Below are 12122 nucleotides of genomic sequence, written 5' to 3' on the forward strand. Positions count from 1 at the left end.
TGTCGACCCAACCCCCCGTTACTAGATTGTAAAGGAGCCCAAAAAATTCATAATGAAAAGTTCATTAATGAATATCACATGTACCAATAGTGGATAATTTTTTAGCTTTTTAGACCATAATTAGCCCATTTGTGCACCACTACTGGGACATTTATGCATAAATAATGGGACATTTGTCCACTACTAGTGGACTACTACTGGATATTTTGAGGTATCTACTATTGGCGCAAAGGTGATTATGTATTGGACGATACTTTAAAATGACCACTTGCGCACATAACGAATTCCACAGTGTGCATCGTTACTACCCAAAAGCCAAAACAGTAGCTTTAAGCAATTAAGTCGCATACAAAGAAAATAAACAAAAAATCATCGAAATCAGATGAACTGTTTAGGAGCTTAAGATGAGCAGTTAGCTATGTCCACTACAGGTATGCTTCCCCTATATCTCTCCCCTATCTCTATCTCCTTACCTCTCCCTCTCACTCCATATTTCTATCTCTTTAGTTATCCTCTATCATCTCTCTAATTATGTGATTCTATATTTCCACAGTGTGCATCGTTACTACCTAGAAGCAAAACAATAGCTTTAAGTAGTTAGGTCGCATACGAAGAGAACCAAAAAAAAATCACTAAAATCGGATGAATCATTTAAGAACTTAAGATGAGCAGTTAGCTATGTCCACTACTGATACACTTCCCCTATATCTCTCCCCTATCTCTATCTCCTTACCTCTCCCTCTCACTCCATATTTCTCTCTTTAATTATCTTCTATCATCTCTCTAATTATGTCATTCTATATCAATAAATTTATTTTTCTAATTAATCTTCCAAATCTATTTGGCCTACCCATTATGTCATTCTCTATAATCAACCAATTAATTTTTCTAATTGATCTTCCAAACCTATTCCACTTATCCATTGCACAACGTTGCCGGCTTTTTTTTTTTTTTTTTAATAAAAAATATTGTTGCAGACGTTGCCAGCTTTCTTTTTTTTTAATAAAAATATTGTCGCCGACGTTGCCGGCTTTAAGCACCGTTAAATACAGTAATACTTTGGTGTTAAATGACATAAATGACAAAGTGTACGAAGAGGCCTACCCACAGTTTTTGATAAATCATTATCCATTATCAATATCTATTAAAAAATTCCACTATTCATTATCAATATCTATTAAAAAATTCCACGTTGCCCATCTTGAACTCTCCGATCAAAGGCAGTTAAAATAAATAAATATTGAACTAGGCTACCTATGCTTATTTCGCTAGCACTTCGCCTTATCTGGTTCCAGGGTTCGAATCGATTAAACTAACGGATAGAGAGATCAAGCCTTTATACGAACTGCAGTAATCATGGAGGTTGATTCCAAGGCGCATCCTTTTCTTTCGTATATATTGTCACTGAAAACCCTTAGACATCCGTTGATGCTCGCTTCAAAACAACCCTCTTCTTTAAATAATAACAGTGAAGTGGATCTGGAATTAGCAAATTCAAGCCATGGAGAGGGTCTGGTTAAGGTTATGCCTAAGCTCAGAAACCCTGAGCTGGTGGCGGAAATGACAGCGGCTGTTTCAGATGTCGTTCAGACAAGATCTGTTTTGCAGGCGCTGGGAGAGAGACCCGACCACGAGGCCGTTGATCATGCTCGCCGCCGCATTGAAGAAATCGATCTTGCCTTTTCCAGCCGCTTTGATGACATCGACATGGGGGGAACTCGCCGAGGACATGACCCTCAGGAATGGGCTTCGCTCCAGGTTCGTTGAGGTCTTTCAATTTTGTTTAGCAGTATAAGCTTTGAAGGGTTTGCCTTTAGGCATATAGGCTTAATGCATTTTGGACGATTGTTTTGAAGTAATAGGGTTTGAAGGGTTTGTGTTTTTGATTATTTTGAGTGAAAGGATAAGATTGATATTGGCTTTCAAAGGTTATCTAATATTCGAGGTTATTTAAGATTCGCTCGTATGAATCTGGGTCTTTTAATATAGTCGCTTAATGACTTTTTTCCTCATTCCTGATGTGTGCCTCCCCAGCCCCAATTGAGTTATAACTTTTTTTAGTCTTTCTTGTATAAATAATTGCAAACATTTAGCTGAAAAGTAGCTGGAACAAGGTTTAGGAGTTCCTGGGTATGAAAGATGTGGGTTTCTTTATGTATGGAATGGATAACTGGAGCTGCAGAGTTCAACGTCTGTTTATGATGCTTTTTTAAGTCTTTGCTTATGGTAGTGGAAGGTTTTAGCTTAAATTTCTCTAGAATGAGATATATGTGATTCTATATATGTTGAAAGTAAGGTGTCATCGTTTGTATAGATAATAACTGGAGGCTTCGGCGGAAAGTAATGTTTATTAAGATGAGGTTTAGGCTTTTGTATAGATAATTGCACACATTTACGCTGAGTGTCATTAGAAAGGGTTTTCATTGGATATGTATGATACAGAATTTCGAGGGTTGTTTTGCAAAGGTAACTGGAAGCTACAGTACTCGATCGTTTTTAGGAATATGGTTTACTGTTTAAAACTTTGTATAGATGGTTGTAGGGGCAATTGGAAGCTGGCAGAATGTACAGGGTTCAATTCTATGTATGGATAGACGTAGGTATTTTGTTTGTTACTGTTTGTTACTTGTGGTATGAATAATATAGGTTTTAGAGAGTTTCTTACCAACCCTTTTAATGGTAACTGCATGCATTTGGGAGTTGAGCATTTCCATATATGAATTATATTTATTCAAAGGCTTTCTAGTTTTAAGAATGTGGTTTAAGTTTGTTTCTAGATATTGGCTCTTATATAGCTTATAATTTTATAAATCTTTAAACACGGTTTACTAATTTTGGGGAATGGATGATATAGGATTTAAGGATTGCGTTGTGGATAATTGGAAGCTGTGTAATTTGTTGGTTCGGGATCAAGTGTAATACTTTGTCTTGATAACTACAACCGTTCAACATAACAGTCTCTAGAATGGGGTCGAGGCATATTTGGGTGTGGATACTATCTAGGTGTTTAAGGGTGTGGACAATTGCAAGCTGCAAAATTTATTGCTTTTCAGTGTATTTTGAAGAAGGCATTTGGCTCAGTATTTAGTGTAGGTTTTGAGGGTTTATTTGTTTGGAATCTCAATGAAGCAATAGTCTGCCAAAAATCATGATTATACCCGATTAATCTTGAATCCTGGAGCTAGCCAATTTATTCCTCAAAAAAATCCCGATTCATGAAAAAATTGTTGACCAAGCGTTGACCCAATTTTCAAAGATTTTTTGCATTTAAATCATGTTAAAAACCCCCAAAATGGCATAAAAGTGAAAAAATTCATTGTAAAAACTTGCAAAACCCTAGAAAAATGCATGAAATTACTAAATTGCTTAGAAATAGGGTTGGTTTGAGACAAAATAAGAGTCAATGTGGAATCAACATTGAAAAAGTTTGTTATTTTGTCCATTTTCGGGGGGTTCATCATTCCCCACACTTCACTTGTTCAAACCCACGAACTTGACGACCCAACAAAGGTAGAAAGCCAATGAGCTCAATGGCCCAGTAGGGGTTTGAACCTTGGTGGCTACCTCCCCAATGGAGTTTTTCTACCACAACACTAAACGTTTAAAGACATATTTAATATATGTAGATATAGAAATATGATTTTTAATTTATAATTGATATAGTTAATTTTTGCTCAAACAAAGACATACAATTCATTATATGAGCAATATTCTAAAGTGCTCCACGAAATAAATCTGAATGACAATAAACAAGCTTACATGGTTATAATAAAAGAGCCTACAACACATGATCATTAAAATTTGTCTCTACCTAAAATAGTAGTTGCAAGCTAGGTATTGCCAAAACCAGCGGCTTGCTAATCTTTTACTTCAGCTAAACAAATGCCTTTTGTTGAATTCTACCCCATATAAAAGACTTAACAATTGCTATCAGGGATATAAAGCATTGCAACTATGGAATATGATTTGATAAGCTTTCTAAAATATTGAACTACCCCTAGAAAACTCCTTGCCTCAATCACAATGAAAGTCTTGGATCACTTCAAAATGGCTTCCACTTTTACTAAATTCCTAATGATTGTTGGATCTCTGTCTGATAAATTTTGATCTCAGCTACTTCATAGACGTAGCTAATACCCTCCTTGCCTCAATCACAATGAAAGTCTTGGATCACTTCAAAATGGCTTCCACTCTTACTAAATTCCTAACAATAGTTAGATCTCAGTTTGATAAATTTTGATTTTAGCTACTTCATAGACTTAGCTAATCTTTGATCTCAGATTTAGACAACTATTTGGTGTATTTGGTGATTTCCCTTTTAAAAAGTTAAATGAATATTTGCCTATGCAATCAGCAATATGAATATAAACAACAAAATCTATTTTCTACAATTAATGGGTTAAACTAGTGTTCCACGGGGACACGTCCCCCCCCCCCCCCTCTTTTTGGCTGCGTGTTGGAGATGGGGATGCGATGTCCCCTGCCATCGCCACCCAAATGCTGCTGGAGAAGGGGAGACATCTCCATGTCTCCTTGGGAGACGTTTGGGTGTCTCTTGCATTTTGGAGATATTTTTCAAGCACAAGGTAGGGTTTTTCTTGTTTTTTTGGTTTTATTTTTTGATTTTCGATGTCATTTTTTGTTCTTTGTTTGTTTAGCTTTAAATTTTTTTTTTTTCTCCTATTCATCTCAAAATGAGATTTGATGTTGAATCTTGAGGGCAAAATGATGAATAGGAAAATAAATTTATTTGTTAAGCTAGGCTGATTTTATTTTTATTTTTATTTTGTGAAATGTAGTGTCAATTTCACAATGAGCTCCCAAGGCATTAGTGAGGATGAGATGGAAATCCATTCTCATAGTGAGAATGACTCAGAATTTGAACTTGAAAAATGAGGGGGGTGACTATGGGGCTGATCCTGGAGCCCAATCTAGTTCTACGGCGAGTGCACCGGCTAGTACAGGTTGCCCTTCAAAGTTGTTGGCATGGTATGCTAGGGGTCCTTTACATCCTAAGTCTCCTCTCAAACAGTTTGCTTCAAGTATATCAGTACAAGGCACATCACATTCAAGTGGGGGAACAAAGAAGTGGAAGTGCAACATTTGTGACACTGAATGGTCTGGTAGCATTATTTGGATGAATGCACACTTTCATTTTTGGAGAGGAAAAGGTGTGAGACATTGTAAGTTTTTGGAGGAAGCTAAAAATATACAGTACATAATTGAGTTTAACAGGCTTTGGGGGGTTCCAAATGACACAAATATTTCAATGCCTACTACTTTGTCTGCTAGGGCAGCCCTTCAACACAGCCAGACTTTGCCACATACTTCTCATGCTTTGTAGACGAGAGGAATGATGTTTGGATCTGCATCCACTTCCACTTCTAGTGTCGTCAAAGTAGGGAAACATAGGTTGCAGACACCACAGAGTAACCCCATTGCTGATATGTTTAATGTGCAGCTAAGAGATTAGATAGATGAATCCATTGGCAAGTTCTTCTTTGCCAATGGCATTCCATTTCATGTTACATGGTCTCCTTATTATAGGGAGATGATGGCTATGGTGGCGAAGGGAGGACCATCTTATGTGCCACTAGGGGAGACGAAAATGAGGACCTCGATCTTGGATAAATGCTATTCCAAGATCAATATTTTGATGGAAAAGATGAAGGCATGTTAGGTGGCATCGGGGTGCAACATAGTTATGGATGAGTGGACGAACATTAGCCATCATCCACTCATCAACATCCTGGTCACATGTGCAGAGGGCCCATACTTCCTTAGAGCAATCGATTGTATAGGGCATCGTAAAGATCCTGATTTCTAGTTTCAGGTCCTCAGGGAGGCTATTGAGGAGGTTGGGCCACAAAATGTGGTCCGAGTAGTGATAGATGCAGCCCATGTGTGTAGAGCAACAGGGAGACTCATTGAGGCAGCCTATAGACATATTTGGTGGACCCCATGTGTGCATGCCATGAACAATGCACTCAAGGACATGGGGAAGATTGACTGGATTAGAGGAGTGGTCACTAATGCGAGAGATGTGCAGATGTTTATTTGCAACCACCACACTTCACATGCACTCTTCAGCACCCTCACGAAAGAGTTCTTGAAACCAGTCGAGACCAGATATGCATCCTATTTCATTCTCTTGGAGAGAATGATTGAGTTGCAAGAGGCATTGCAACTCATGGTTATGACTAATGAGTGGAATAGGTGGGCTGAGGCCAAGACAGAGTAGGGGAGAAGGGTGAAGGAGATATTGAAGAGTGATGTGTTTTGGATTGATGCGAAATACATTGGCTCCATCATTTCTCAAGTATTCCAGGTGATTAGATATGGGGATGGGGATGCACCTAACCTTGGAGAGGTGTATGAGTGCATTGACTCTACGCTTGACCAGATGAGGGCTGCTATGCGAGTGAGGGACCTCTCTCTAGCATTCTACAATGAGCAAATCCGGCCTACTATTCAGTGTAGATGGGACAAGTTGAACACTCCTCTGCATATGGCTGCCTTTGCCTTGAATCCTAAGTGGTACAGGGCTAGACTGGGTAGAGTGACACCGATTCAGGATGATGAGGTGAAGGCGGGTTTCTTTAGGTGCGTAGAGAAGATGTTTGATTCCAGAGATGCCGACACAATTCGCACTGAGTGGGGAAGATTTGCCACTCTTAGAGGTTATTCAGATGTGGCAAAGATGGATATAGAAACTATGGCACAGGAGGACCCACTTTTGTGGTGGAATTGTCATGGCTTGAAATCTTTGACTACCACTCTAGCCAGCCGTCTGCTATCCTAGGTTTCCAATTCTTCAGTTGCTGAGAGGAACTGGTCTACATATAGCTTCATCCACTCTCTTAAGAGGAATAGACTTACCTCTAAGAGAGCAGAGAAGCTTGTGGCTGTACATAGTGCTTTGCGTTTCATGGACCGCAAGACACACGTGTACAAGGAGAGTCCAGCGGCACGATGGGATGTAGAGCCAGAGGAGCCTTCATAGATTGATGAGGATGATCCTACCACTTCAGATGCAAGGCTAGTTGGTGTGAGGTTGAGGGATCTTGATCTTCAAGAGTCCAGTAGTTCTAGCGAGGAGGAGTTCGTAGATGATTAGAGGCCTCCATTAGCTACATTTTGAGTTTTGTCATTTTGTCTTTGACTCTAGTCTCTTTTGTAATGCTATTGCTATTAGTATTTGTATTTGGCTACTCATTGTAATGATGAATCATGTAATCATCTTTATTATTATAGACTTTGCAATGGCATCAGATATTCATATTTTCCTTTTTCGATATAATAGAAATCTCCAATTTGACAATTTCATTTGTCAAATTTTATTTAGCAATTAGCAATTAGCATTGAAGAAATCTTGGTATTTAGATTTAGTATTTCAAATTTCCTATAGTTTCATTTGAAATGTAATTCTTATACTATTATACTGTTATACTGTCATACATCTTTTCAAAACTAGTTTTTCAAGTCTATACGTATATGTATAACTTTATCAGCACCACCAACTTGTCGTCCCCAAACTTAGGCCCTTGGTCCCCCCGTCCCGAAAACCTGTCCCCGCGTCCCCCGGTCCCCAACACCCGTGGAACATTGGGTTAAACTCTATTTTATTTACTCTATATCTCTATGCTATAGAGATGCCCTTGATTTTAAAAAAAAAGTAGTTTGTGCCTATTTTTAAACAAATTTTTACGATTTTTTAAAATCTCATTTCTTACCCATTTTTAAAAAAAATCTTATACTTTTGGTTTGCCGATTTTTTGCCCAAATGATTTTTGTTACTAAGATATAAAGCATTGCAATTGTGGAATATGATTTGATAAGCTTTCTAAAATATTGAATTAACCCTATGAAACTCCTTGCCTCAATCACAATGAAATTCTTGGATCACTTCAAAATGGCTTTCCCTTTTAGTATTTGTCTGTTAACTTTTGATCTCAGTTACTTCATAGACTTAGTTAATATTTGGTCTGACTTAGACAACTATTTGGTGTATTTGGTGACTGCCTTCTTAAAAAGTTAACTGATTATTTGCCTACGTAATCAATAATATGAATATAAACAACAAAAAAATATTTTCTACAATTCACAGGTTAAACTCTATTTTATTTGCTCTTTATATCTCTATGCTATGGAAATGCCCTGAAGTTATTTAAAAAAATAGTTTTTCTCTTTTTCTACAATTTTTATGTTTTTTTTAAATCTGATTTTTTCAAAAAATCTTTTGGTTTGCCGATTTTTGCTACCATGGGTCACTTTGGATAACTGGGATTTGCTGAATTCACGTTTTTCGGGATGAGGTTCAAGCATTTCTGCAGATATCAGACATTTGTAATGTATTTTGATACTCTTCAGTCTTCACAATGAGGTTTAGGCATCTCTGGTTAACAATGTATACACACACAATGTATTCTGGAGGCATCTCGCTCAGTTGTTATTACTAATTAGTAAATGGGTTCCAGTGTTGTTCAAGAGAAATTTTAGCTCACGTGATCATTTGTATTTGTATTAAGATTGTATGTTTGGGGTTTCACTGCATCATACTCATCCCAGCTAGTCATGTTTTTGAATATTTAACTAGTTTTTAGAACTTATAAGTTGTGGTTATTTTTTCCTTAGCATTATGCTGCAGTATCAAAATGTACTTTTGACGCCCACAAATGCTGTTGATCATCTGTGGGCATAGGTGTATATTCTTGCCTTATTTTGTTTCTTGATAACCGGAAGTTGCAGAGTTCACTTTATTTTTGGAGAAGGTTTAAGTACTTGTATAGGTGCAGGAGTTTAGTTGAAGTTTGAATAGTCTTTATCAAACAATGTGGTTTAGGCGTCTCTGCTTATGGATAATATTTAGGTCTTTGAGGGTTTCCTTCAATGAATAATTATAAGTTGGTAGAAATCAGTGCTTTACGAGATATTTTGAAGCCTTTTAGCTTAGTAGTTGTTAGATTAGGGCTCAGGCTTTTCTGGATTATGGTTGATAATTACAGTTTCAAGGGCTTCTTTGTACGGATTACTGCAGGCTCAGAAAGAAAAAGAGGCTCGGGATATTGCTGAGAAGGAGAAACAGGCTTACAAAGCTGTAGTAACTCTCTATGAGATGCATGTAGCATATGAAGAATTATTATCAGAGGCAGAGGAGCGGCTTTTGAAAATATACAGATTGGCTGAGAGTGGGTCAGAGACAGCACAGCCTGTTGAAGTGTCTGAAAAGATGGGTGGTACTGATATTGATAATGATGACGAGGTGCATGAGGAGGTTGTGAAAGTATTGCACGAAGCCTCTCAGAAACACATTGAGGAAATTGACTTGCGTGGTCGGGCGCTTAAGATTTTTCCCGAGGCGTTCTGCAAGATCACCACGCTTATTTCGTTAAAACTCGCCAATAATAAACTTCAGGTAAGCTACTGTTATATTTTGAAACTCCACGGTACATCTGCTAAACATTTCACCAACAAAGATATTTTGATGTGTTTTTGTGGAATATGTTGTCTTCAATCTAAAGCAGCAACATTTTGACTGTAGTGAGACATTTTGTTCAATTCTGCAACACCCACACCTGCATAAGAGAGTGTTATAATGCTGTTATCTTTATTTCCATAATCTCACATGCAAAACTGAACATACCATCATTATCATCCAGCCATATTTTATTAGACATGATGATTACATAGACCAAATATTTTGAACAACTAGATCTTTTGAATATATCTAATGGAGTTTTCAACTTGGGGTCAAAATCATAAGGACAGATCAAAATACATATGATGTGGAAATTTTAGGTTCACATGAGAGTTGGTCTGGATAGAATGTAGCCTTTCAGTATAAGAAATAGATGAAACAAAAGCTTCCTTAGCATACTGTTAATTAGGTTGGAGCTGTCTTTAGGATATTTGAAGTAACTGTTATTTGTTTCGGATTCCACACTTGCACATTCTCTATAATCAGCATATTCATGCTGCAGTGTTACTTAGTATTCCATTCGTTTTTGGTTTCTTTGCAATTACAAATGTACAATTTCTTCAAGTTGTCTAGTTTTATCATGTTATAGCACAAATATTTAGCTGGGAACAGTTTTTCCAAAATTGATTACTGTTTCATCTTTATATGTACATTTTTATTTTAAAACTGATACTTAAGCCTGGTGGATGGCATATGTAGTGCATACACAATCACTTGGTTGATTGCAATTGGTATTTCTTTTTGAGTTTTTGCCCAAAACCAATTGCTCAAGCTAGCATTATCACCTTGTGCATCAATGTGTCTATGATGGTCATCCCTTTGGAAGCAGGGATACAGAAGAAGGGTTTATCATATGTTTTGAGCTGTAGATTAGTTATTTTCATCTCTAATGTTCATGATACAGCTGTATATGTAGGTTTGGAGAAGATAAAATGCATGCATAATCCTTTAATGATTTATTTGTGTTTCTAATTCATCTGTCTATGAAAAATACAGGCTATTTCTGATTCAATTGCAGGTCTTGAAAACCTGGAGACATTGGATTTGAGTGGTAACACGTTGCTCTTATTGCCTGACTCCATAGGACTTGTGAAAAGGCTCAAATATTTGAATATTTCAGGAAACAAATTAAAACAATTACCAGACAGCATTTCAATGTGCAGGTAATCTTCTGGCCTCTGCTTGGGTCACTGGAGTGTTATTTTGATTGGTATCTTGATTTCTCGTATAATCTTAATGTATATTTGAGAGTGGTGCTGACAAAAGCTATGATGGCAGTGAGTTGATTGAGCTTGATGCGAGCTACAATCAGTTGATTTATTTGCCGACTGACATTGGTTATCAGCTTGCCAAGCTCCAGAAGCTTTTGGTTCATTTAAACAAGTTAAGGTCGCTGCCTTCGTCTGTCTGTCAGCTGAAATCCCTGAGTCATTTAGATGTTCATTTCAACGAGCTACGGTCTCTACCAGCTGCCATTGGAAACCTAGCAAGTCTTCAAGTATTGAATGCTAGTGGGAATTTCAGTGATTTAGTAAGTATTCCAGATTCGATTGGTGAGTTAACTAACCTTACTGAGTTGGATCTTAGCAACAATCAAATCAAAGAATTGCCATATTCTTTTGGAAGTTTGCAGAACTTGAAAAAGCTTAACCTGGAGCAAAATCCTCTTTTCATTCCACCGAATGAGATTGTTGAACAAGGTGTAGAAGCTGTAAAGGAATACATGGCAAAAAGACTGTTGGACTACTTGATTGAGGAGGAACAAAAAAGTACAGCAGAGATTAGTCAATCGCAGAATGATTGGGTACATTGGGGAAGTTCTGTTTTTGGAGGTTGGATTTCTGGAGTTAAGGAAAAGGTTTCTGTGTTTGTAGGAGCTCCAAACAAATCTCATACTGAAGAGTATTTGGAGCAGCAGTACTAAATATGTGGATCATTTGTTGATGTTGTAGTTTCAATACACAAATGGAGAACACATGGAATGAACCAGTGTTGCTTGGCTTAATTATCATACAAGCTGCACCTATGAACTGGACACAGTCGTTCTGGGTTTTATCTTGTACATGATTGTTTTTTAATTACAAATTCAGAATAGAGCGTGGGTGAGTCTTGGTTTTGCTGGCATACAGCTTAAATCTAAATTCAAGATCCTATGCCTAGCAGCAGACAAGAACTGGCTGGTGTTAGGTGATGTCAATAAGAACATTTTCAAGCCCACATTGTGATGAAGTACAATATTTGTAATGTTGTAAACTGTTATTTAAATTCATTTTTATTTTGTTTGGTTGGAGGTTCAGAATGGTATGGTATTCTGTTTTTGGGCTGCACCATTTTACATTCGTTCATTCACTCGAATTCTTTTTTTTAATATTTATTTTTATAAAATTTTAAATAATTCGAGAATTGGCCAACAGAAAGGGGAGAGTTTTTTCGGTGCAGATTCTATTTGGCATATCATGGTTCAAGATAGTTGTTATAGTATTCGTGTTTATAATATTCAGTCTTGTCACATATTTATATCATATGCTGTAAATAAATAGTCACATGTAAATAAAAAAACTAAATGTTGATGAAATGGACCCTTGAACATGTGAGAGATAGATGCAATATAAAAAACATAAATACATTCATTAACAAGGGAAAT

At 37.1% G+C, this 12122-nt stretch overlaps 1 protein-coding gene across 1 annotated transcript; it reads left to right on the plus strand.

Annotated features, from left to right (window-relative positions):
• The first annotated feature begins 1194 nt into the window (after window positions 1-1194).
• On the plus strand, window positions 1195-11761 carry LOC131072631 (plant intracellular Ras-group-related LRR protein 3). The gene is made up of 4 exons (XM_058008867.2): window positions 1195-1758; window positions 9038-9415; window positions 10475-10641; window positions 10757-11761. Exons 1-4 carry the CDS (start codon window positions 1357-1359, stop codon window positions 11400-11402), a joined length of 1593 nt encoding a protein of 530 aa, XP_057864850.2. The 5' UTR covers window positions 1195-1356; the 3' UTR covers window positions 11403-11761.
• The last annotated feature ends 361 nt before the right edge of the window (window positions 11762-12122 follow it).

This window comes from Cryptomeria japonica, chromosome 10, assembly GCF_030272615.1.
Source record: "Cryptomeria japonica chromosome 10, Sugi_1.0, whole genome shotgun sequence".
Classification (NCBI taxonomy): Eukaryota; Viridiplantae; Streptophyta; class Pinopsida; order Cupressales; family Cupressaceae; genus Cryptomeria; species Cryptomeria japonica.